This window comes from Sceloporus occidentalis, unplaced genomic scaffold (assembly GCF_023333645.1).
Source record: "Sceloporus occidentalis isolate IW3139 unplaced genomic scaffold, rSceOcc1.0.p SCAF_3, whole genome shotgun sequence".
In the NCBI taxonomy this organism is placed as follows: domain Eukaryota; kingdom Metazoa; phylum Chordata; class Lepidosauria; order Squamata; family Phrynosomatidae; genus Sceloporus; species Sceloporus occidentalis.
The window spans coordinates 166579557-166607118 of NW_028316983.1; the positions used below are offsets into that span (position 1 = coordinate 166579557).

General features: G+C 41.4%; 1 protein-coding gene across 2 annotated transcripts in view; it reads right to left on the reverse strand.

The window, feature by feature from the left end:
* Positions 1-580: 580 nt before the first annotated feature.
* JARID2 (jumonji and AT-rich interaction domain containing 2) overlaps positions 581-27562 on the reverse strand; it is a 245075-nt gene continuing 218093 nt past the window's right edge. The window contains exons 9-18 of one of the 2 annotated variants that reach the window (XM_089516789.1): positions 24902-24994; positions 22378-22496; positions 20833-20903; positions 16784-16898; positions 14536-14641; positions 12749-12931; positions 10262-10392; positions 7694-7874; positions 4322-4429; positions 581-2461 (exon numbers count right to left, since the gene is read on the reverse strand). In XM_089516789.1, coding sequence (XP_089372915.1) covers positions 2285-2461; positions 4322-4429; positions 7694-7874; positions 10262-10392; positions 12749-12931; positions 14536-14641; positions 16784-16898; positions 20833-20903; positions 22378-22496; positions 24902-24994 — 1284 coding nt within the window. In that variant the 3' untranslated portion in view covers positions 581-2284. Of the gene's footprint in view, positions 2462-4321; positions 4430-7693; positions 9709-10261; positions 10393-12748; positions 12932-14535; positions 14642-16783; positions 16899-20832; positions 20904-22377; positions 22497-24901; positions 24995-27562 lie in introns of those variants that run through there. The other variant, XM_089516790.1, reaches the window with a different exon arrangement.

Sequence of the window (27562 nt, forward strand, 5' to 3'; positions counted from 1 at the left end):
ATGTGGACATTCTGTGAGGAGGTAGTGGAAAGGTCCTTGCACAGTGTCCCCCCCAAAAGACACAAGTGTGTGTAACTCAAATAAGTGTCAGCTAACCACAGGCTAGGATCTTCAGATGTGGGTGGACTGTAACTCCAATCAGCTCTAGCTGGCATAGGCCAATGTTGACGGGTAGGAAATGCAGTACAACAAAATACAGAGGGGGCCGCACGGTCCCATTCCTGCTGTAAGTTGTGCATTTTACTTTAGGTAGAGAAAATTCCAATTCATTATACAGTGGACCCTTCCCATCCATGGAAGTTTGGTTCCACCCTCACTCCCATGGATGGCAAATAATGGAAGAGCTCATGCCCCACATTATTTAATGGGCAGCAATGTGCCTATGTCAGCATGTCCATTGAATAATATGGGAAATGATGAGCTGCGGACTCTCCAATCTACGAATAGCTACCCCACTGATGCAGTGGGCCCACTGTAAATGAAAACTCCTGATGGGCTTTACACCCTTTCCTAGCCTACTAGAATGGGCTACCTTTTAACTATTTAATCTCCACTTCTCTTTCAGAAGAAAGACAAAATGTCCAAAAAGTGTGTTTTTATTAAACCTTGTATTACAAACCTGAAAAGTAAACAAAAACTGGCAATAAACATGCTCCTTCCTTACAAGGAAAGAGAGTAGAGCAGCGCTAATAAATTAAATGTCAAACTGTAAGCCATAGTCAGAAGTTTACTGTCAAGAAGGAAAAAGTACACAGCAAGGCCATAAAAACCGGACAACCACATTGGAAAACACTCGACTCTGTATGTTATTGTTAAATATTCCAAAACAATTCAGTCTTCTGCAACAACCAACAATATGTATTTTATAAGACTTTCCTGACAGTCACTCACCACTGGTAAGCTCAGTGCAATATGGGTAGCTCTACGGTCTTGTTGAATTCAATTATGAAACAAGAGTTTGTGAAAACATTTTCCCTTTTTTATTCCACACATACTGTACACACAACTGGAAAAGGGCAACAACTACTCCATTATTATTTTGTTGTTGTTCAATGATGTAAGCAGCACTTATAAATGTTACAAGAAAAACCCTGTAAGCATCCAATCCAACCGATGAAGAAAGTGAAACGTAAGGCTATTCTTCATCTTGTCTCTTTGCCACCCTTCCCCACCCTCCCAAGAAAAGGCTCAAGTATTTAAAACAATTTACAGGCTTATGTACAAAAGGTATGATTTTTTTTTGTTACACATGAAGAAGGAAAAAAATATATATAGACAAGATGAGAGCAAATGCATTTTTCACATTCAAAAGAAATACGCAAATCTGCTAGTGGCTCTAAATGCGATCATAAAACAAACCAAAATTAATGCTGACTGTGAAAAGGTATGAAAAACAGCAGTGGAATGGAAATGGAATGTTAAAGATTGCACGTCTATGACAAGAAGCACTTATGGCTTCAATCATTTTTTAAAAGGATGCTATTGAAGGGTTTTTGATAAAAGTAGCCAACAGCACCAAAAAATAACAGAATGGATTTCCTAATGAAATCAGGCACAGTTTTCGCTCACATGACTCCTCAAGGCAGGCAGTCTTTGTCTTATTTTTCTTCTCCTCCTCGAACAGATGCATAGTGAAGTGCTGGTAACAGAGAACATTTTCTCCAAATCTCCCATTTTGCCTAGGGTTAGAAAACTAAGTCCATCTTCAGCTGCCATAACCTCTCAAAGAAAAATGTGTATTCTCCAATTTAAAAAGGTACAAAACTCATCCTGCCTGTTACAGAATACAAGCCAAAAGTATAGCAATATCTTTCAAGTTTTGTCTCCTATCCCTTTTCTCTCTATACAAAAAATAAAATAAAAAAAAATCTGCTGACATGACCGGAGAACAAATTATAAAACACGCCAAAATTCAACCTATCAAAAAAGGGGGTTGTTAAAAGCCTTTTCACAGTTACTGAAAAAAGGGCTTTTTATTTTCAGACAGAGGGACAAAATACAAATTAATTTCATCAGCCTCTTGCTGCTTTTAAAACAGTGAATGCACAGCAGTTTTTAAAAACCTGCTGTTTCTAACTATCCTAAGTAAAAATAAAATAAAATAAAATTCAACAGTTTAATGCTAAAACAAAATTAGTTCTCTAAAACCAGAAGAAAATCTTCTTTAGAGCTAGTGCAAAGACAGCTTGTATTCTACAGCAAATACTCCAAACTATGATATAATAATTACAAAAAATATATATAAAATTGACAAAAATGAGAGAGTGTGTTGGCATTTTTATGATTAACTTGAAGCACTTTTGGATGAACCGGAGGATGAAAGTCTTGATGATGGCACGTCAACCGTTGCTCTCTTCCGAGGTCCTCTTTTTGGTGTAGGCTTGCTGATACAGTTCTCAATGGTGCCATTTTTGCCAATTACCTTTCCACAGATTTGATTGACTAAATTGATTATTTGTTCCTGTTTGAGAAAAAGAAATAATAAAAAATTAGTACTGTCTTACTCTTTATCTGGTGTCTAAAGTTCACTCTTCAAATTACAGCAAATCAGGGCCAGGTTACAGGAACAAAAATATATCTCTGAGGATGGACGTGATTCAGATTTAATCAACATTCATTCATTTATATGCCACCTTTTATCAAAGATTTGAGGGTAGCCTACAGTGAAACGAACTTGCCTGACCTAAAACCAATGGTATTTTTTTAAAATGCCTTTACTTATGATTTTAAGAGGCTACAACACATTAAACAAGAATACATGTATATTGTGCATTTTGGTTGGCCAATAAAGATATCACTGTTTGGTGGATTTTTGACAGGATTAAACAAAAAGACATTAAAAGAAACCAAACTAGTTTAACATGGTTTAATAATATGCCCAAGTGTGGATTGGTATAAAACCAGATAAGCCCAAAAGGCTTTAGTAAACAACTATGTGCCAGAATGACAGCAATGATGGTGCTGTCGGAGCTTCTGGGATGGTTATTCCATAACTGGGTGCCACAGCAGAGAATGGGGGCATTCTTGTTCACCAAGTTTCAGGACAGCCACCAAGAGATGAAAGCTTTTGCTTCTGTTAATTACTACTGAATACATGACAAACCACTTAATCTCAAACCAGTAAAGCATTGTTAAAATTAATCACAGTTTAGGGTTTGGAAGACATAATAATTAAGCTAAATAAATGACTAGGAAGCATACAAAGCCATGCCCTTTTCATATAACACTTGAAAACCATGCCTGAGATCCTACATCGCATTCATAGCTACAAACACTCTACTAGGAGAAGCTCCTTTTCATACTGTGATTTGGTGGTAGGAGGGAGCTGAATGCATCAATCTGAAGTTCCCCACTTGAGTGCTGCCGTCCTTTGTCACTTGGAGTGACTCCCAGTTTAAGGTGGGGTTTGGGTGGCATTTATTATCATGGCAAAAGAATTCACAATTATGAATATGGAGCAAAGCTGATTATGGAGTAGTTATGGATCTGTAACTCTAGGTTACAAATCCATAATGGCAATGGAGGATGTCAGGCCATAGAGGAATCACAAAAGGAATCTTTCTGGCTGATCCATTCCATTCTGTACCCACTGCAGTCAATCAGATGCCTCTGTGAAGTGGGACATATCTATAATAGCACCTTTTTAATGGTATTCTCCAGAAGCTACTATGTAGAATTACTTTCCCCTCACCTGTGGACCTGGAAGGGTTGCACCTCCCCATGTACAGTGCTGTGTAAATTTACAGCACTTCATAAATAAAGGTTAATAATAATAATAATAATAATAATAATAATAATAATTCCCCCCAAATATTTCTGCAGAATTTTGAAAAGGTTATTTTAACACTGGAAAAGCTCAACATCTAGGTGTGTGGAGGGCAAATTGGCCATGCGTTCAAACCCCTAGCCTGTTTTAGATATGGGACAGGTCTTTATCCCCAAGTAGAAAGTGACTGGTTTCCAAAAAAGAAGCCCTCAGCCCAGAACAGGTTAAGGCTCTTAAAATGTGGCAAAATTGCTGCCAATAGCTGCAAGGGAAATGCTTTTCAGCAAAAAGAATTTGGTTTTTCAATAAAAATGGGGGGACAGGGGTTTGGGGCTATATATGGGTTCCATGCAGCCCATGGGCCATACCTTGCCTGTATGATATCAAATGTCCCTAAAACTAAAAATCAGAAGTGGGATTCCAATATAGTTGAATGAATTTTTCAGAGCAAACAAGAATTTCCAATTGTACACATCACAGGTAGCCTTTCCAATTGCAAACTGACAAGCGGTCTGCAATTTGTGTTCCAGCATTTCTTAATGCCACTGTACATACCTCATCATAACGATACATTAGTTTCAGTCCGCGACAAGACTTCTGTTTTTCTACATGCCGCAGGGCACATTCAAGGCAGAAGACAACATTTTCGTTTTCCTGTACAACCTGCCAAATTTTGTTTTAAAAGGTCAAGAACATTTATACTGTATTACTATTATTCTAAATAATGGCTTCACATATAAATCTCAGCACAACTATGATCACTTCTTGCTATATTGTGAATAACAGAAACCATTTTTGATTTCAAACAATTAATATATTTTTAAATCTATGGAACTATAATAGTTATTGTTGATACAGCAAAGGTAATTATCCTGATGAGACATCTAGATTTCATTAACTACACTACAATCCACCCGTCTTTCTTTTAAGCAAAGATGAGCCACAGTTTAGCTTTTTTTTCAACAGAGATGGTGGCAGCATTAAAATAACATTGTCAATGTGGCTTCAAACTGTTCATGTGGCAGATGTCATCACCTAGAATCCATGTGCATACAGCCGATTATGAATGAGAAATCTTGTTGCTGATGTAGGTCTTCAAAAAACATATTTGCAATTTTCAGTGCTGTGCAAAACAAGGCACTACATAAAGGGCTTATCATGTGCTGATTATTCAAAATTATTTTTGTGCATGCACCAATGCTGCCTACAACACAACAGTAAAGAGCTTTGTGATACAGTCTGTAGGGTTTTATAGTGGTGATTTAAGTAGTTTTGGACTTAACTCATCCCAAATGCCATTCATCATTTGGATGCTAGAGACCTATAGTCCTTTTACAACTAAAAATGCTGCTGCTCTCTGGACACTAGTGGGGTGGCAACTCTTTAATAGCTCATGGCTGAACTCACAGCCCCAGATCCTTTCAAACTAAATCTGAGTTCCATTATTATAGCTGTTATTTTGGTACTGTCTCCATGAGGCATAATGGGGGTAAGGGTGGTTAAAAGGATCAGTTGTCTGTCTTATACTTTGTACCTTGTACTACAACAGGGTGTTCAAGTAATGTCACAGCTCCTCTGTGAGATATGTAATGGCCAAAAACATTTGCCAAAAATGCCAACCTTTCGCTGCAGAGTGAGGCTTCAGGGAAGGTGGTTGGGTATATTTTAGGTTAAATGATGCAATGCTTAAAGCACAGCTACCCTAAACATAGTTTAGATGCTAAAATATAACTAGTAATTCTTTGCAACAAATTCACTTTCTTGGCAGACGAGATGGTGTAAAAAGCAACTTCAAGGAAAAAAGTTAATGAAACTGAGTAACTGATTATCTGATTTTCTTTTCCCCCCAATGTGCTTCTGCCCTTAACTATTAAATAAATAAAATAAAAATAAAATTTTTATTTATACCCCGCCCTTCCGAATGATCAGGGCGGCTAACAAAGTGCACCGAAGCGCAGACAGAGTACAAAGTTAAAAACAAACACGATATTATCAATCCATAAAAACAATAAAAAACCCCCTTAGCCCAACCTCACGGCCACGAGAGAGGAGGGAGGCCCACAGGATGTTTTAAACGGGGAATGCCTGATTAAATAGGAAGGTTTTTAAGCCCTTCCTAAATTGGGCCAGGGTGGTGGATGAGCGGAGCTCCGTGGGCAGCGTGTTCCAGAGGGCTGGGGCAGCTGTGGAAAAAGATCTTCTGGCCGTAGCAGCCAACCTAGCCCCAGGCACCTTCAGGAGTTGCTGCCCAGATGTTCTGAGGGTGCGAGGCGGAGTGTACGGGGAGAGGCGGTCCTTCAGGAATCCTGGACCCAAGCCATTTAGGGCTTTATAGGTAATAACCAACGCCTTATATTGTGCTCGGAAGCGAATGGGCAGCCAATGGAGATCTTTAAGCACGGGTGTTATATGGCTGGTCCTGGGAGCACCAGTGACCAGCCGTGCTGCCATGTTCTGCACCAGTTGCAGCTTCCGAGTTAGATATAAGGGTTGCCCCATGTAGAGTACATTACAGAAATCCAGTCTCGAAGTTACCAGAGCGTGTACAACAGTTTCAAGGTCCCTCTGGGCCAGGTATGGGCGCAGCTGGCGAATCAGCCGAAGCTGATAACAGGTGCTCTTGACTGTCGCATTCACCTGAGCAGTCAGGTGAAGGGAAGAGTCAAGAAGCACCCCCAGACTGCGCACGGAGTCCTTCACAGGGAGCGTGACCCCATTCAGGACAGGTGGAACCACCGTCATTCCTGGACCAGGGGAACCTATCACTAGTACCTCCGTCTTCTCTGGATTAAGTTTGAGTCGGTTTTCCCTCATCCAGCCCATTACTGACTCCAGACAGGCCACGAGGGAAGAGACGCCATCCCCGGTCACTGCATCAGTCGGAGACATAGAGAAAATAATTTGGGTGTCATCAGCGTACTGATAACCCCGCGCCCCATGTCTCCGGATGATCTCTCCCAGCGGTTTCATGTAAATGTTAAATAGCATGGGGGACAGAATGGCTCCCTGAGGGACCCCAGTTTTAAGGGCCCGCTCACTGGAGCACACGTCCCCCAGCTGCACCATCTGGGACCTCCCAGAGAGGTAGGAACGGAACCACTGAAGCGCAGTGCCCCCAATTCCCACCTCAGCCAGACGCCCCAGAAGGATACCATGGTCTATGGTATCGAAAGCCGCTGAGATGTCCAAGAGCACCAACAGGGACACGCTTCCCCTGTCAATGCCCAGACGGAGATCATCGACCAAGGCGACCATGGCCGTCTCAACCCCATGACCCGCCCGGAAGCCAGTTTGAAATGGGTCCAGATAATCCGTTTCATCCAAGACCTCCTGAAGCTGAATCGCAACCGCCCTCTCAATCACCTTCCCCAAGAATGGTAGCAGCGACACCGGCCGATAATTATTATGAACCAGGGGGTCAAGGGAGGGCTTTTTTAGGATCGGTCTTACTATGGCCAATTTAAGATCCGATGGAAATCGCCCATCCCTGAAAGATGTATTTATTATCCGGCGTAACAAAAGTGTCACCGCCGGTCCCCCCTGGGCCGCTAACCATGAGGGACAGGGATCAAGAGAGCAGGTTGTTTTCCGAACACTTCCGAGGATCTTGTCCACATCCTCGGTACTCACCGACTCAAACTGATCCAGAATAATACAGTCTACGGAGGCTCCGGACACTTCTACCCTAGGTTCTGCCATAATGTCGGCGTTCAGACCTTCGCTTATACGAGAAGTTTTATCCACGAAAAAGTCGTTAAATAAATATTCTATGGCTGCTGACCAATTCTTAATATCCCATTGACCACTTGTTTCCAGGAATTATTGAAATGCATGCACTATTTTAAACAGATACCAGGCAGATATAGTTAGGGAGCTATTGCAACATGTTTTTGTAGGGGCACCCTAACTTTGATGGATTTCTCTTACCATAGATAGGTAACATAGGTGCTGGCAAATCTGACACCTCCTCTCAGATGTTTCTAACTGCCATTTTCGAGGCTTCTTCTTCCCATCTACTCCCGTACTGCTGCTATCATGGCTGCCATAGCGGGCTGATGAATGGAGACCTGCATCGTATAGCTGCCGTCGTTGCCTCAACTCTGTGTCCCTGAAAACAGACAATTAATTAGAAGAAAAGCTATCTCTTAGAGAAACATTACGAAGCTGGACCCGGCAGACCTTATTTCAACATGCACTTGAGATTTTAGTAACAACTCACTCTTTGGTGTCATTCCATGAGCATGTTTCAAAGAGGCAGTGGTTCTTTATGGCTTCTGTGTCTAATACAGTGCGCCCATGTTATACACGGGTGTGCTTTACGCGGTCTTGAGCGTATGTGCTCAAGCCACGGAGCACACGCGCATCAGAAGGGGCGGCACGTCCCATTCAAATGAATGGGTGCGTGCGGCCATGGCGCCCTGTGTGCTGCTGCGCCGCCGCGCACAAGCCCCATTGTTTCCAATGGGGCTCAAGCATAGGCGGAATTCGCCTTATGCGGCGGGGGCCGGAACGGATCCCCTTGTAAGGAAAGGACGAACTGTAAAAATGTTTTGCGGCTGCACAGAGACTCCATTCAGAATATTCTAGAGCTGAATAGCTTAGTACAAAACTACTACTTGTCCCAACTACCACACCATATTCCAGCCCACCAAGCTACTGTTCCCTCAGTTTCTCTCTATCTGCTGGAACAGTAACTCCTTCAGTTGTTCTCCTGCTTCGCCAGAGTAGTCCTTCCTTTCTCTTATTCTTACTACTTATTCTTCCTTCAATAATTTATTCTTCTTCTCAACCACAACTTTAATAAGCACACACACTTTTTACTTTATCATACAATTCCTCCCTTCCCCTTTCCTTTCTATGGCTACTACAGTCCTTTTCAAACTGTTTCACCTGCAACCGAAAGGTTTCCCCAACAACATTAGTACACAGAACTTGAAATTCCTGTCCAAAACATTGCAGGGAACCAGATTAGAAGGAGTCTTCTATCAAGCTACTAGATCCAAGCAAATTGTCAGGCAAACATGGTGATCAAATGGGATTTGCCAGGAAGTAAGACCACTTAGCAGGACTACTCTTCCCACAGGATAAGCAAGCACATTCGATGTACCAGGAAAGCATCCAATAATAGTATGATCCACAGGAAACAGAACTGGAGTAAGCCTACATCGTTGGGTAGACTCCCCCTAATTGGAAGGACTGCACAGCTATGCCATTTGCAAAGTAAAGAAAACTGCAAAATGCTGAGTGATGGCAGGAGGGATCTGTACCGATTATATTGAGCAAATTAAAATTGAACCAAGGAATTTAAAGAGGCAGCATAGTATAGCAAGCAAAACCAATACACTGACATTAAGTCACAAAACACAAGCACAAAAGATCAGGCTTCAGGAGGAGAGAGATCCTTTAGCCTTTCCTAATCTGTTGCCCTATAGATGTTTTGGGCTCAAATTCCCATCAGTCCCAGGCAGCTTGGCCAAAGGTCAGGGATGATGAGTGATGTAGTTCAAAATGTCTGGAAGACATCAGGTTGGGAAAGACAGCTCCACAGGATCTCTCTCTTTGAAGCAGTCTGAATTGTAACAAACGTGAAAACAATTCAGATGGTTGAATATAAAAATAAAAATACCAGGTCCTCTCACATCAGCAAAGCTTCCTCCCTTTAAGGAAAAATGCATATGGATGTGAAGAGTCCCCATAGAGGAGTTGGGAAATCCCAGTAGACCTCACAAGTCTGAGGGCAAAATCTCTTCCACTGTGTTTGCACTCCAAGTGGAAGACCTGTGAACACACGGTGGAAGAGACTTTGCCCCCTTACAAATTAAAATATTAGCTTGTTAAATACAATTTGTAGATTCCAGCCATCAGATTTTCTATGGATCTCTTGGATCTGCTACGGACCAGCACTACCAAGCTGTCCCACACTTCAACTGTGGGTAGTGAAGCTACATGGTAAGGGAACAAAAGAGAACAGTATTATATATGAAACATGGCACCTTCTTCCTCCTTTCACCTGACTTGGGGAAGGAAATCATTAGAAATAAGTCCTTTAGTGCCACTAGAAGCGAGCAGATGCATGATTCTCTTCATGCTAGAGACAGATTAAAAGGCTTGCTTTCTGTCTTAACCAGTGATTCCAAAACCTCCCACAAAAAGAAAATAAAAACAGCCGCTTGCATAAATCATGATGATCTAAGTAGAGTTTTTAAACTTGAGGATCAGCAGGCATTCTGGAAAATATTGTTTTCTGTCACTGAAGAAAAGTAAGAAAGGTCATCACGATGCTTGAAGTGCACAGTTCTTTCCTCTGGCATCCTGCACTGTCAACAGCAAGTCAACCCATGGAAGATTCTTTTCTCACAAGTGATTGTGTTTGAGAGGGCTGGAGGGCTTAGCACTGGTCTTGGAGTCTTCATAACATTCCCACCATTTGGCCTTAAGACTTCCTCTGGGAGAAAGCAAGATTAAAACAAACAAACAAACAAGAAATTTGGTTACCTGAGCTCTCCCAGAAGCGCTGATAATGTACTCAGAGCAGACCCATTTTCTTTCTTTGCCTCTGCTGTAGCAATCTGATAAAGCAGCTTTTCCATTGAAAATGGCTTGGGTATATGTCGCCGCTTCATCTCCTGCACAACAAATTTCAGAGTCTTATTTCTTTGTGACATACAATGAGGGAGACATTTTGGAAAATGTGCTGGGGTGGGTGGGATCAATATACCCTGCAAGCTCAATATCCTTGGGAAAAAGTTTTCCCAACAAAAATATTTATGAGGAAATGCGAACAAAGACTTCCTGAGCACATTTTGGGTTAAGCAGGAACACTATTCAGAACTTCAGAACTCAAGACAAAGCTAGTCACAAGGCACACAGAGGAATGATAGTCTTGCTTGATATTAATCTTTCCTGGATCACATCAAAAGGCCATCTAACAAGATAGTTCTAGTAGTTCTCAAGATGTTTCCTATCCCTAAAGGTAGCAAGTTTATTTGCCTACCCTTTTTGAAATGCCATGAAAGCTGGCAGCAACCCTTACACTGTGTGGCAGTGATTTCTTTTAAATGTTAATGCATAGGGGCACTTCCTTTTCTTTTGCTTATCTCTGAGTTTTTGTATGGAGTTGGAAGAGTAAGAGAAAGAAATCTGCCACTGTTCACACTATGCTGTCTTCCCCTGCCAAAACACATGCTCCAGCCTTTCAGTGGTACTCTTATCACTTTCCTCCTTGTGTTTACTTGCTATGAAACATAAATATTATTGCATTTTTTTGTATCACAATACTGATGCTACGTTACAGTTTGGTGGCAACGATGGTGAGGATAGACAAAAGAGTCTTTTGGACCCGTAAGATGAACAATTTATCTCAGTGTTCATTTGACAGACTATAGCCACTTTTTCAAAAGGAATCTGAAAAGAGTGGTAGTCCATAAAAAGCTTCTGCAGAAATAAATGCTTTAGTCCTAAAAGAGGCTATAAGACTCTCCACCCCTTCCTCCCCCCTTTTTATACTGAATCACACTAATGTTTTTTCAAAACTGTAACTGAATGCACAAGGATGCAACAGAACAAAAAGCTTCAATTGAATGTAGAAAAATTACAGGCCACATCCCAGGCATTTTGGCAATGCAAGCAGAGTATTAAAACACCACCCCCTCTCAGTTTGTGCAGCTTAATAATCCCTTCCATGTCCCTGGCCTTTCAGTTGCCACCCAGCTAGTTCTCCTCCTTCTCTCTCATCTGAAGTGTAGGTATCCCTATGTCCCAATATACAGCTTTCCTGACTAAAACTTCCTGCTGCAGAAGACAGTTGCCTAGAGATAGAACTGGTCTTTCTTCAGCCACACTGACCAACTAAATCAGTGGTTCCCAACCTGTGGGTCGGGACCCCTTTGGGGGTTGAATGACCCTTTCATGGGGGTCGCCTAAGACCATTGGAAAGCACCTATTTAATTACAGTTATGAAGTAGCAATGAAAATAATTTCATGGGTTTGGGTCACCACAACATGAGGAACTGTATTAAGGGGTCACGGCATTAGGAAGGATGGGAACCACTGATCTAAATGCTAAAAATGGAAAGCTCAACTCAGTGTCAGTGGCGTCACTAGGACTGGCATCACTTGGCACGGTAACTCATGGTTCACCTCCCCCCCCCCCCCCCGACCTTCCATACAGAATCCTTAGCAATGGCTTTTGTACTAATGTTACTCATCAGTCATAATTTTCATATAACACTGAATGGAATGCTAATAGCTGTAACACAGCAAACTAAGCAAAATTAAAATTATACCTTTAAATTACAATATCACACACCCAGCCTAAATGTATTTACAGGTACATAGTTTTATGTAGTTAAAGTTAAAATTTGGAAAGTTATGTTTTTAAGGAAAAAATAAAAAATATATTTTTAAACATTTTTTAAAATGTAAAAATTCATTCTTTTAAAACCTGGGGCCTCTCCTCTCCTCCCACTGAACCTTGCCCCACGAACCATTTCTTCAGTGTCTTAAAGGGACTCAGGCAAACAGTACAGCCCATTTCTGCCCAAAGGCCGATGTTTGGGGAAAAAGTGATGTCACCTCCCCATGGGTGTCATCTGGTGTGGTCTGCACCCCCTCGGGGCCCCTAGTGACAACCTTGCTCAGCATCACAAGAAAAACAGCTTTGAGCCATTGCCATGGAGACTTCATTGTGGATTGTAAGACATATTCCAACTCAGCATTGAACGTCTTTCTCAGCTCTGATGATCCCTTCATAATCATCACACTGGCTTTTGAGCTGCCAGTCAGCTGAAAAAATGCTGATGGTTAGTTCTGTTGAAAAGATACTGTCTAGATGCTTTTATTTCTGAACAAGGTATTTTGTCATATTCCAAAATTGTTTATTCCATCAAGCAGCACTGCATGCCATGTACCTGGAAGAATTCTGTTTGCCTTTGCAAAAGGCAGCCTGTTTTGTTTTTAAGCCTACACATGTACACTCCTTACCTTGGCAGTTTTAAAACCCATGCTTGTCCACTGGGTGGTAGCAAAGTGCACAGTTTCCGAGACATTGTAGCCACAGCACACTTTAGAGACAAAAGATCCTGGAAAGCAGACAACGAACTGCCCACTCTGTTGTACAGTACGGTGCACCTTGATCCCCTCTTTGCACAACACCTCTGGGGAGATCTAGGAACAGACAAGGGAGGGAATGGAATCCAGAGTAGGTACTCTTTTCACAATCTCATCTGCCTGCCCTGCTGTTTTCAACTTGATATATTGGAGAGAAAATGCAAATGTGAATACTTTAAACCAAGGTTGGCAAAGTGCTGCCAACATCCCACCCCATCCAAAGGCTAATTTTGTGGGCCTTGACTTTTCTTACCCATTATCTCCAAACTTCTCTTTTTCTGCTGAGAGAAAGGACCGACTGACTCTTCTGAAAGCCACCAGATGTGGTGATTCACCTCTGAAATAGGTTGGAGTCCCTAGCCCCAATTTAACATTGACCAAATACCAGTTTTCAAAACCAGAAGTCACTACTTCTACTTTGCAGAGGAATGTTTATTTTGGAGGCTTTTTGGCAATGAAGGCAACCTCCAGATGGTCCCAAGAAAGAAAACTGAACCCTAGCCTCAATGAAATTGCCCATCTTTACTTTAAATGATGCAACAGGAAATAACTGAAAACCCAGAACATGGTGCTAATGGCAAACCTGCTCTGAAGAAACCTGCCAATAAAATCCCTTGATAAGTTTTGCCTCAGGGTTGCCATAAGTCAGAAATGACTTGAAGGTACACAGCAACAACAAAGAAGTACCTAACACTGACTTTCTTTATCTCTAATTGAAACCAAGTGAGTGGCAGCTCTGGTATGGTGCAGAAACCTTGTGGATAAGGGAGGCAGTATGAGATGGGCATGCCAGCAGGCACTGCATAAAGTGCTTTGAACAGGGATGATTTTAACCCCCAGCAATGTTGAAAGAGGGGGGAGGGATGATTTTTCCAACTGACGATCCACCAGGAATAAACATGAATGAAATATAGGAAATTATATATGACATCTACCGTTTTATCAAATCTAAACTTATTTTCCTCTACTAACAACATGACATGTGTAACATACAGAATTATAATATTTGGCATTTTTAAAAGTGAAAGGGCAACCTTTATGTACTTAAGATATTTTAGTGTGCCTTTTGACCCTCCAAAGGATAGCTTCCATAAAATAACCATATCAGAAGTAAAACCCACTTGGAGGAGTGGAACTTACTCCCCTCCTAAGTTTGCAGTGACTGACAGTCTCAAATGCACAAGTATATTTAGAAGAAAAATTGCAAATAAACCCAATACCCCCCCCCACGCAAGCTACTGCAGCCCATGTTACCTAAACACATTTTGTCACCATCATCATCAACAGCATGAAAACAATGCCACTCATTTTAAAGGAAACAAAAGAAATTAAATCCAAAATCATACAAATAGTGGAGAAATATTTGAGGCCCTCAAATCCCATCTCATCCTCTTTAAGGAACCCTAATACTTGCCATTTATTTAAAACATATTCATTATGCAACATCTAGGTAAGCTATTAATAAAAAGGCAGTTACTCCACTATAATATCCCCATTTATTTAGACAACTGATGTCTTTATATGCATGCGTACTATATGCTAATAGCAGTGCCTTCGTTTTAATAGCTGCCTCTGTATTTGCGTATACAACATAATATACTGTGGGGCATGAAAAACAAGTACCTTGGATTTCCCTAGAAACAAACCATAAAGCAACTCACCATGACGTTACTTTCAAGCATTTCCAGCCCTGGAGTGCCATTGGCTTGCAGCAGGGTATGTACCACTTTGTCAAGTTTTTTCTCCTCTGCAGCAGGAATGCAATACCTGTTTATTTTTTGTCACACAGAGAGGGAAACAAAAGGATTTATTTATTCTTTGCTGAACAGCATAACGGCCAATACCATGGCAGCTGCTTGAATTTATGCTTCCAAAGCTGAAATCAAGCAGAAAAGGTTAAAAGCTAACTTGCCTGCTGCAATTTTGGGGAACGGTCCATCAGCTTGCAAAAAGCTATTTATTTGTATGAAATGTAGGAGTCTTGCAAAGTTTAAGACAAAACTAAATTGCACAGTAATATAGTAACAATTGCTTGTGCTGCTCTACTATCTAAAGATTAGGGCATTGAACCATTTTGCCATTTTAATTCCTCTAAAAAACAGAAAAAGTAGGTAATTGTATGTTAAGAATTATGCTGCCCTGCTTTTGAAAAATGGTCTTAATTTTAATCATTTTCTGCTTGAAAGCCAACTTGTCTTAAGACTAAAAGAACACCCTACCAATATGACCACTGACCATGTTGGTTAGGGGATTCTGGAAGTTGTAATCTGAGTCATGGGGGACTCAGGATGCATGCTGGCAGCAAGGAGGGTGAAGTGAGGAGAAGAGAGCCTGAACCACCCAGGTGGCCGTGTAGGAAGCGAGTTAGAATCCCTGAAAAGCTTGAATGGGAGGACACAAGAAAGAGAGAGGTTCCCAGGAGTGCTTGTGAGGACAACCAAAGCAGGTGTTCTTTGGAAGGGCAGGTTTCTATGCGGGGGTGGGGGGGAGAAGCTCTCAGGTGTATTTGCTGGAATTCAGGCTAACAGCCTCTGCCTTTGTTTAAATTCAAGAGATTAGCTGGCAGGAAATGCCTTTATGTTAGATAAAGTTCTTCTATATATTTACATATACCAATAAAGAGTGACTGCAATCCCTGTTAGCACTGTGAAGACCAAATCTATTATCAACTGAGCTGCATGGCAGAGTTGGCCAGGGATCCCTGCAGGTGCAGGTGGAACCACAGAGTCCCAACCTCTGCCATTCCACACAGAACATGCCCACAAACTTGGGCTTGCTACTGAGCATGGACTCACCATCAAGTTGAGAGATGAAGCTGATCTGGGCTTTTTCATTAATAGACCACACATCCCCAGTGACAAATTGAATGTATGAATAAGGATATATGCTTTTAAAAAATTACTCATCAAATATGAAATCCCCCCCCCCAGATCAACCCAAAGCACTATTGTCAAATACTGTCTATCTATATGACACAACTGAACAAAGATGCATACACAAGTATTGTGAATGGCTACGTACAACTATGGACCTCTGCTCCTTTCATGGCTAAGTGCAACTATGGACTGCTCCTTTCCAGCTGTGTGCTGCAAATAATTTGGGCCCTTTCTAGATGCTTTTAAAGAATCTCCTAGAAAGAGCTATTACCTGGGCAGTCAGTGGTTCACCTCTGTCATCTTAGTTGTGAATGGATTTGCACAAACCATAGTCTCTGACTCCCCCAGTTGTTATATTGCAGTAGTAACACAACAGTCCTCTAAAGTGGACTGGTAAGAGTCACTGTATGCATGTGATGAAGAAATGTATGTGTAAGGCATGTGACAACAACAGAAAGAGCTTTTTCATGGTGTCCCAATTAGGGAATGCTCTCCCTACAGAAGTTTGCCCAGCACCCACATTACAATCTTTTTAGTGCATGGCCAAAGTGTTTCAAAAATGACAAGTGATTGAACACTGCCTTGAAATTCTAAGTAGGTACTAAAATGTTGTAGGGTTTTTTTTATAAAAAAAATAAGATTATAAAATGTTCTTATATGTTAACCAGGATTTTGTAGCTTTTTCAAATTTGAAGAGAGGGTGGGAAAGCACTAGCAGAGTTCATGTTTTGGATTTCTGGATTTCAGTTCCCATCAGCTCCATCCAGCATGGTCAATGGTAATGGACAGTGAAACCTGTCATCAAAAACTTCTAGAGGGCTCATGCTTTTCCTCCCCTCTGGTAAGGGATAGTAGACAGGTAGTTCTAGAATCCCATTTAACTACAGAAGGAAAGTGTCAAGATAACAAGAATTAGCAAGGAGATCACACTTTGGAAAGTGGCTTTGCTTGTAAGACTCCTTCAAGCAAGGCACATAGCCTCCTGAGAGCAACAGTGCTGAAGAGCTAAGAGGCAACCTTGAAGATTACTTACCAAATGCAATCAGCACCAGTGTGTAAGTAGTCAATATATGGAAGGTGATTTTGGTCCCGAGACCAGCATGAGGTAGAAAAGACCATGCCAATATTTAGCCAAGGAATTGTCACTCCTAAAGTAGTGAAAGGTTAGATTAGAAAAACAACAGTTAATGAGACACATCTTCTGTTTTTTTTTTAAATAACGATAATTTTTAAAAAGTATGTTGAAAATCATATGTCATTTGGGTTGGCAGTTGACAATTTAAATTACCAGAAATAAAATGAGAATGGCTCCATTTAACAGAATTAGCACATCCATGATCTAATTAGTTATATGCATTCCTTGACAACTGTTCATAACCTTTCACTGCATCAATAAGCTGAGAAGTCAGCACACACATAAATATGGATTTTCTTTCTTTTCAGACACTGAATAGCATCCTGTTTGTGGCATAAGCAGGTGTGAGTTAACCCTATATCTCCATGTCTATTTTTGGTTGCGCACATGTTGTTATTCCCATCTTCCTGCCACAGCTGCCCTGGGCTCATTCCTGGAGAACCTGGATCTGGCCACAGTGATATAAGTCTTGGTTACATCCTGTTTGGATTATTATAATGAGCTCTATGTAAAGCTGCCTTTGAAAAGTGCTTAGAAACTTCAATTAGTCTAAAGAACTGCAGCCAGATTCCTAACTGGAATTGGCTGTAGGGAACATACAACAGTTTGTTGCAACAGCTCTACTGGCTGCTGGTCTATTTCCGGGCACAATTCAAAGTGTTGGGGATGACCAATAATGCCCTATACAGTTTAGGACCAGGTTGTTTGAAGGACCGTATTTCCCTTTAGGAGTACATTAGAGCTCTGAAATCATGTGGAGAGGCCCTTGTTTGGTGGGAACAAGAGAGAAGGCCTCAATGGCTGTGCCCAGTCTTTGGAATGCCCTCCATAGGGAAATCAGGATAAATCACTCTTTGCTTTCCTTCAAATGGAAACATAGCCAGGCAGTCCCTTCCACTCTCCTCCAAGCAAGGAATAGTTGTGGGTGTTTACAGCAGCTCTTTGGTAGAGTAGGTCTGGGGTGATGGTAAATGGTCCAGTGTAGCATACACCCACATACTACACTACGCTGAGCTATACAGGACTGTGTGAGTGCATCCACTGAACACAAGCATTGAATCACAAACTTCAGTTGGGGCAGATAATGTTTTCACTCTTCCCCATAAAGCTGAAAATGGCATGCATATTTACGCGATTATCATCTGTATTCACAGTACAGGTTGAGTCTTTATCCGGAATGCTTGGTACCACAAGTGTTTGGGATTTTGTGTGTGTGTGTGTGGGGGGGGGGGATTAGATTGTGGATAACCTGTATTTGCACATACATACATAATGAGATAGATATCTTGGAGATGGGACCCAAGTCTAAAGATAAAATTCATTTATGTTTCATATACACTGTATACACAGAGACGAAGGTAATTATATACAATAGTTTAATAATTTTGTGCATGAAACAATATTTGTGTACACCAAACCATCAGAAAGCAAACGTGTCATTCTCTTACCACCCATGTGGGCAATTTTGGATTTTGAAGTTCTGGATAAGGGTGACTCAGCCAGTATTTATTTATAGTGTTTTAAAAACCAATTTGACTAGGACTGATAGTGAGAAAAAAGTAACGAGTGGCCAAAAGTAGCCCTACTGCATCCAACTTTCAGCTTTGAGGGGGAAGACTGTCTGTGCCCACGGTGATGCAGAAATGATTGAAGAGCCTTCATAGGGAACAGCAAGCTGGACTTTCCTCTGGCTTCACTGACCAGGCAAAATGTAATGGCAACCTTTTAGTTTTCAGTCAGTGGATCCAATAGAAAATGGGTATTTAAAAGCAGTATATGCTCATGTGGGTGGGCTGGTGACTCACAGAACATGTTATAGCACAGTGCAACTGCAGATGCCTCAGCTGAGATATACTTATTGAACTTCTAGTGCTGGACAATGATAGTTGCCCTGTGGCTGCCCTGCGAAAATCCTCATGAGGTGCCAGAGAGTGGGAGACTGCAGATGATCCTGCACTCCCAGTACACTGAACTATGATGCCCAACAGGATAGGCTTGGGCAGTTTACTTTGTACCCAATTGATGGTGCAAGATACCTGCCAACCCTGATGCCCTGCTTGTAGGAGCCTGTCAGATCTAGGGAAGACAGCTGATGGCTCCATATACACATTGAACATTCTGCACCCATCCAACGTATGTCATGCCCTCTTCCTGGATTGAGATGGGTTTCAACAAAAACTGGGGGCTTTCTGTGGAACAGGAAGTTCACGTTGGGCACAAAAGATGGGCAAACGTAAACAGTATGAATGACAAGGTCCAAGCTTCTCCCACTCTCTTAGCTGAGTTCACAGACACCAAAAAAGACCATGTCATGACCTGATTCAGGAAGAGAGGGTGGATGCGTGAGTACTTGCAGCCCTAAGGTGAGATCTCAAGAGGGATAATGGCATATTACTACGAGAGTTAGAACGGGTGCATCTCATAGGAAGCTGGGGAAGATGACTACTAGACCCAGAATAGTGTCTTGAGGTGCCACCTGAAGTTTAAGGGTGTTGGAAGCCAATCTTCAGCCAAAGCCATCCTCTGTAGGGATCCCACACTTCGGGTGACGTAGGGATGAGACACTTTTCTCCTGGCCTACCAGCAATATGCTAAAAAAGTAAGCTGATAGATACCAAGTCTGTAGATATCTGTAAATGAGGGTGAATATTTTGACCTAGTACTGACAAATTCCAGAAGTGTCAGACTTTAGTTCCAAAATGGTTGGGAGTTATTTTTTTCTTCCAATAGATGGCAGTGTTGACTAACTTGATCAGCAGACAATTCCCTATAACTGGGCACTATGTGAGCAGCTCTCAGTCGTGGAACCCAGGGTTCTTCATCAAGAGAAACAACAACAACAACAAAAAAGACATTTGGAGCTGCTTCTGAAATGGATATGCTGACTGTTCAAAAACCAGGTTCTGCTTGTCACTCACAGGTCCCTCCTCTCCTCCCCAAAAAATGAACAGGGCAATCAGTGGCAATGGTGCAGGCTGGTTATCAGGCTAGCAGAGCACTGTGATCTACCCCAAGCAACAGAGAGATCTCTTCTGTACTCTAACTGAAAGACGGAATATAAGAAGACAGCCCAAGAGTCAATGTCTGGGGCCATCATCAACAGATCATCTGGCTCAGATATGAAGCCTTGCCACACAGCAGATTCCCCCACTGCCCTTCAAATAAGCACAAAGCTCTACCTAGATAATGAATTATTGCAGGGGATAGAGAAGGGGGCCTGGGGTGTGTGTTTTTAAAGAGAAAAAAGGGCCAAAGACAAAACCTGGACCCTATGCTACTTGCAAAGGCATAATGAAGACCAGAGGGGCTTCTTTCTGCTTAGGTTTCTGCCAAAAGTCTTCCCTGGCCCTGCCTTCTCAGTCACAGAAAAAATAACGCCTTTCTGCCGAGTCCACTGATCAAGAACGACAGAAAATTCTGCACATTTATTGGCCTAGCAGTGTGCCCTTGGGATGACAAATATTGAAGTTACACATGCTGATCATTCACCATACTGACACTAAACATTAACATGAGCATAATGAATTATGAACAAACATGTTACAACTGGGAGAAATGAGTGCCCTGACACACATGGTCTGGGCTACAGGCATTACAATCTCCCTTGCTCTCACCTTTCTCCCTTCCCCACTTTTTTGCCATGCAAGAGGCAGAGCTGAATTCCTCTGTGTGTATTATTATGTACAAAACACATCTTTCCCAGCCTCAGTAGGTAGCACACCCACCTGTGCCGAACAGATTGAGGGGTCAATGGCCAGCAGAGTCACAAACAGGATGATAAATACTGCCATAATCTGAAGCTTAACTGAATATTAATTCATTTTTAAACAGCGGGTATATATGCCTAGCTCCAGGGAAGTGGCAAAAAACATGATTTATTCAACACTCTTTCTGAATTCCACAACGGAGGATGTCTCATTAAATGTGGAGAAAATAAATGTTCTCACCAGGCACAGCACCAAGATGTCGCAGGATGGATCCTGTGTTATTAGGAAGGACTGTTAGGTTCCATCCATGCCTGTTTAAATTAAGAGATACAGATCACGAGGAGGAAAAAATAAAGCTACATTTATTTACCTATTTGTTAAGAACTCTAGACTGCTAAGGAGGATGTGAACTGCTGTACTCAAAGGAGGGGAAGGGCTGGCAGAGTCTCCTGAGGAATTATTTAATGCTAATACCCTAAAAGCACCAAATCCCATCGGATCTTGGAAGCTAAGCAGGGTCAGCCCTGGTTCATACTTAGATGGAAGACTACCAGTGAATACCAAGAGCTGTAGTCTATATTTCAGAGGAAGGAACTGACAAAACCACCTCTGATTATTCTTTGTCTAAGAAAACCTTATGAAAATTTATGGGGTCATGATAAGTTGACAGGCAACATGAAGGCAAGTGCATACTCATTCACACACACACTTTCCCCAGAATTTCCAGGTTTTGGTTCCCACTCCTCCTGCTAGTAAATCTCTTTTCTTAATTTGTGCAAAAAGAAATACTTTACACAGTTGTTCAATAATCCCACCCTACCTTCCTGTGTTCTAGAAATCTTCCAAAAGCACTGAGATGATGAAACTTGCCTTTTCTTCTTTAATGGTATTAAAATATTGTAATTAACATGATTAATTAAGATTGTGAGAACCTTCAATTACTCATCCCTGCGGCTTCTGCTTCACAGTGACAATATGATGATATTCTGTTCCACATCTCCCAATCTGATGAGAGACTTAGCAAAGTAAAAAGGAGAGGTTTGGCAGGGACCAATGGCTGCCTTTTCACAAAGTCACGGCTTCCACATTTAAGCAGTTAATGTGGTTCCTAGGCATCTGTCTGCACCCACATTAGATTATAGTTAAGTCACTAAACACATACTCCCCCCAGCAGAACGGGCAAAGGCAAACTAGAAGGCAGAAAGTTAAACTGAACCAATGATGTAGCTTAACCCAATGAATAAGAGATTGCACTATCCACAATGTCTGTCCTGCTGATCATACTGAAACAACCAGTTAGGAGAACTGTTCATACAAGTGACTCCTTATAAAACAAAGCAATAAACAAGAATTCGATTGAAAGTGACAGGAGATGCAGACAGGGAAACAGATTCCTGTAGCAACTGGCCACACTTCCTTTAAAAAACTCCTTTTCACATGAAGCACTCAAAAAACAGTACGTCTGCAACTCCTAGCACCCCACACCACAGTCTATGCTAGCTAGGACTACTGGGAGTTGTAGCCTGGCTGCATCTGGAGGGCCACTTGATTCTCATGCATCAGAATGTACAGATCTAAAAAACACATGCAAGATGTTTTTAAAAGGCACAGCTTTAGTGCATCAATGTCCAACTGTATAACTGCAGAATGAGTTCCAGCACTTACACAAAATGTGTTTGCATCCTGGAGTTCAAAATGCACTGCAAATAATGTGAACCAATATTATACTGTGTGAAAGCAGATTAAAAAATTTGAAGAACTCCAATTAATACTACCAAGTCTTACCTTGAGAATGGTTCTGATTTTCCCACAGGAAAGCCACTTCCGTGGGTGTTGGTATCAACTTTCCCACAGTGCACTGCTACATGGCAATCCTTCTGTTCCACTAACCTCCAGTATTCTTGCTATAACAACAAATAAAGTTTTCACAGATATATAAGTGAGTGTTGATCTTCTCAATGTTTCCTCCAGCCATTATCCTTTGTAAAGATTTTAAACAAGTTCTCTCTTTTTCTGAATTTAGGTAGAAATGCACCAATGAGTTCACTGAGCAAAATTTGAGGGAAAAGCTTGTTTCATGGTTCTCTTCTTGTAACTTAGCTCTTCTGAAATGCCGCAACCACTGTTTAGAATTTGCTGAGAGTTAGCTACAAAACTCTAGTGCTTATACGGTCCTTGTTGTTTTTGTGTGTCTTCAAGTTGTTTCCAACTTATGGCGACGCTAAGGTGAGCCTGTCACGGGATTTTCTAGAGCTGAGAGTGTGTGACTCAACCAAGGTCACCCAGTGGGTTTCCATGACTGAGCAAGAATAGAACCCTAATGTCCAGAATCATAGTCTAACGCTCAAACCACCACATTATGATGGCTCTCTGATACTATCTTTATCACTTCTGAATAAAGAGTTTGTTTATCAGAGACTTTTTTCTTTTTCAGCCACGATCCAAACACCCTTGAGCCCACGAGCAAGATATCAACCAAACCTCTTTAGAGTCATCCATCAGCTCAAAGGCAACAACTCACAATATAGACTTACAACTAATTCTGCTGGCTGACTAAAAGAATACATGATGAACAACTACTGTTGAGGAGCAGTAGGAGACAGCCTTATCGTTTGGCAGACACTAAAACTAACCAATCTAATTTATGAAGGGTGGTTGGGAAATAAATACTACATTTGAGGTTAATAAAATTGGAATTGAGGGGAAGGCAGAATTAGATTGTGCTATACAAATCAACCAATAGAAGAGTGCCCTAGCTTCAACATCTGAATTTCTTTAGAGTTAAAACAGCATTTGCTTTCAGCCAAAATCGATGTTTTGGGTGTGGCAGATCACAGACCTCTTTAAAATGGAATTATTTACTTCAGCTAAACACTGGTGATATACAGTAATACAGACAATGCTTTCCTGTGGAATATCATGTGAGCATATTCAGTGGTTAGCCCTTCTGGGTTGGATGTACCATGAAACCCACTGAGTGACCTTGGGCAAGTCGCATGCTCTCAGCCTCAGCAGAAGGCAAAGGCAAACCTCCTCTGAACAAATTGTGCCAAGAAAAACCCATGATAATTTTTGCCCTGAAGTTGCCATAAGTCGGAAACAACTTGAAGGCATACAACCACAACAAACTATAATGTATCAATTTTGTCTTTCTAATTTGTAAACACAAATATTCTTCTAAATTATATCCCTGGGATGTGGAACATAACTAATGGTCAGTGTGGTTGGATCCTATATGTTTTTATGGTTGCTAAAACAACTGAACCCTTATATGCCAAGGTTGGGAAAATATTCATTATCTTTTGTTCAGTACCAGCATGGCATAGTGCTTTGAACATTGGAGTATGGACCAGGATTCGATTTCCACTCAGCCATGAAGCCCACTGGGTAACCTTCATCAAGTTACATGCTCTCAGCCTCAGGGAAAGGCAATGGTAAACCTTCTCTGAACAAATCTTGACAAGAAAATCCCATGATAGGTTTGCCTTAGGGCCACTGTAAGTTGACACACAACACACACCTTGTGTGTGTGATATGAAGACATTATTATTATTATTATTATTATTATTATTATTATTAAGCATCATCATTAGGCAAACTGATGCAGCCACCTCTGGTAGCAAAGGTGAGTCATGAGGAGACTGGCATGGTGTTGCGCCACACAGTTGCTTGTGTCACAATGACTGCCCTGCAACCTCTAAACTAGCCTCAAGCACAGAGGATGCTGTTCCAGTGCTATGGATGATGCAAGATGCAACTGCCAGTCCCACTGGCTCCTGCACAAGAAATCAAATGCAGGGCACCATCTTGTCCTCCACCATAGCCACATGTAATACCGGGTTGGCCCAGGGAGGAGCATTCATGCTTGATAATGGGCTGATGAGCTACTACAATTCTTCCAAAATTTGGCCACAATCCTACTGGCCCACATAATTATGCTGGAACAGCAGCAGAAAAGATATGACTACGGGCACTGAGACATTGAAGTGGAAGAGGAGTGAAAATGGTCTCCCATCAGGAGCTTTGCTGGCTCCTCAGCAACTTGGGAGATGGAAAGGCAGCTTCCTTTCCTGATGGATCCAATTTTCAATGTGCTTTTCCTGCTGTTGCTACTACACATCACTTGAGAAACTGCTTATTCTTGTGGAATGGTCAGTTATTCTGGACCATGGGAAAGGCAAAGGCAGGGCTGTATCCAAAGCACCCAGGTCCCACTGCACTACCTGGGGAGCAGTGGAACTTCTAAAGTGTGGTGATGGTGGGGAAAAACCAAGTTAAAAGTGTTCCTTAAGGTTAGGAGATTTCTCACCTCTATTTCAGCTGCCGTAGGCTCCTTGCTGAAGCACATATTCATGATGTTTCTTGCCGTTCGGTAAAAGGTTGTTAAAGAAACGGACCTTCCCTGTAAATCAAAGCCACAAAAATGTGAAAATATGTATTTTCCTATATTTTCCTTAAATGATAATAACAAAATGGAGTACTTGAAATACAGAAATAAAGTAGAGGGCTTCTGTATCAGCACATTTCCGGTGGCTCCGCTCATTGGCTGCAGCATGGACAGTTGCCAGATTGTGTGGCTATGCAGAAGGGCCCTGTGGCTTGTGGAAACTTGACTGAATGACAGTATCACAAGCTCAGATTCATCACTGTGCTGCAAAAAGACTCTAAAGGATCTCGCTCAGATACAAATCACCCTCCCTCTTTACAAAATGCCTGAAAACCTACACTGTGGGACTAGTACGCAGGCATGTTCCCTCTCAGGCCTCATTCTGCTGACAGAATCAATTCTGTCAAATCAGTTCACAGTACTACTGGATTCTGCTCAATTACTGTTTTTAAAGTGATCAGAGAATGTTCTCCAGCTAACTGAAATGTCAACATATAGGGCCGGAACAGTTAGCCCAGAAAAGCCCGTTTCTGGGCATCATCAGCGCACAGCGTTTAGACACCTCATGTCTTGATGACGGCAGGAAGCTGGCTTGAAGGTCCCTGGCTACCCAGATATGGACGGTTTCATGACACTCCAGCAGTGCGGCGTTTACTGCCATGGAGCCACAGCAGGGCCAGCAAAGCCAGCTTTCCCCTCGCCAAAAAAGAAGCTGATCTTGTATTCAAGGCAGATTGGGGTCGCAGCACATGTTTACCACAGTCCCAATCCATCTTCAGAAGGCGCAGCTTCAAGCCCTCCCTTCCATCCCGCCTGTTCCCTCCCCCTAATACCTGTAATAAAAAGATCAATCATAATGCATGCTCACAAATATATTCACAAGATTCAGTTACAGAAAAAAATAACACATATGGGGATATTAGATGTATGGATAAATTACCCTTCATCAGATGAATTTTGAAATCAGCAAGAAAATGTCACCAGCACTATCAGCAAAGGAGAATGTTTAAGCACATAAAGAAAATAAAATATTAGATATAGAGCAGGATCCTGCACGGTATATACACTATTGTAACCCCCAATTACATGGGCAGATCTGCTTCCAAGTACACAGCAAGAGAAGGCATCGTGTATCTTCATACTTAATGACCCTTGCTTCAGCTGCACAACAACAGCCAAGGGTTTCTTGGTTATAACACCATTCCTGGCTGACTTCACACACCCGGGCAAGAAGATGCAAGAGCAGATGAAATGTACCAGGTACAAGGGATGGAGACCTGGGCTGTACATCAGTGTGCCTATTAGATCTAGGCCTCAGTCAAGGAAATCACATACATTACTAAAATGTAACCATTCACAACAACACACACATCATAATCATCATCAACAACATTAACAACAACAATAGCAATAAATCCAAAAGAGGGATTATGATAAACATTTCCACCTCATGAACCTGGAATACATCAAGCTTACCCAGCTGTGCCTTTTCTCCTTTCTTTAGCTGATGTTGAAAAGTGGGCTATCAAATGGGTCACAGTTCTTATTTAATCTTCTTGTCTTCAATGGGAAAGGATACCTTTGACACACTGAGACACTACCATTGGAAAAAATGGCCAACTCCTGTGAGGTCTATTGCATTTTGGGACTTTATGAGAAAGAAAAAAAAACTGTACAAAAATAACTTCTTGATTTTGCAGTGCAGAAAATAGTGTTTGCATTTATACTGTGTCTTGTGCAAAATCTTGATTTTTTTAAAAAAAGTAAATAAAAAGTCCTCAAAATATTAAATAAATAATTATTGATAAAATTATTAATAATTAATTGCTAGGAGAAAAAATAGGGGAAGGGGATATTATTATTTTTTTGCTTTATTTATTAAATAAATTTTAAAACATATCAAACTTAATCTTTTTTTTAAAAGCCTGGAAAATATGCCAAAACTCTCATGAGCTCAGCTAGCACAGAGAACACCTTTGAAATCCTTAATTTTTGATGCAAGAATAAAATGAGTTATAATTTCTATCCTTGCTTTCAAGTAGATTGTCCACTTAGGTACAATATTACGCATCATTTTCAGTGATGGGGAAGACTGATTTAAGCCATAACTGAATACACACACCACCACCACCACCACAGTGCTGCAACTACAGGTTTACTAATCTCTTAAAAAATAACACATGAATGCAAGCTATTTGGCCTAAATCCAATATCCCACAATGCTGGGAATCTGAAAAATTTTTCATGTGCTGCGGCTGCATTAATTCCCTCCTTTCAGGTCCACTGACAAAAACAGTTCCATCAGGCCTCTGACTTGATTTTAACATACACATTTTCTAATTTTCCTCTGAAATTATTAAAAACAATGTGGTTTTTTTAGCACCAGCAATTTTCGAGACTCTGGTAAGTGACTATAGAGGCAACCAAGGTGCTTTCCATTGTAATGAAGCTTTCCCCAATTTTCAACACTACACAAGATTCTGATCCCTAACACATTGCTTGGTCTATACAGTGGATGAAAAATAGGCTCTGTATAGATAAAGGAAGCTATAATTCAAGCTATAGGCAAGCCAGTCCTCAATA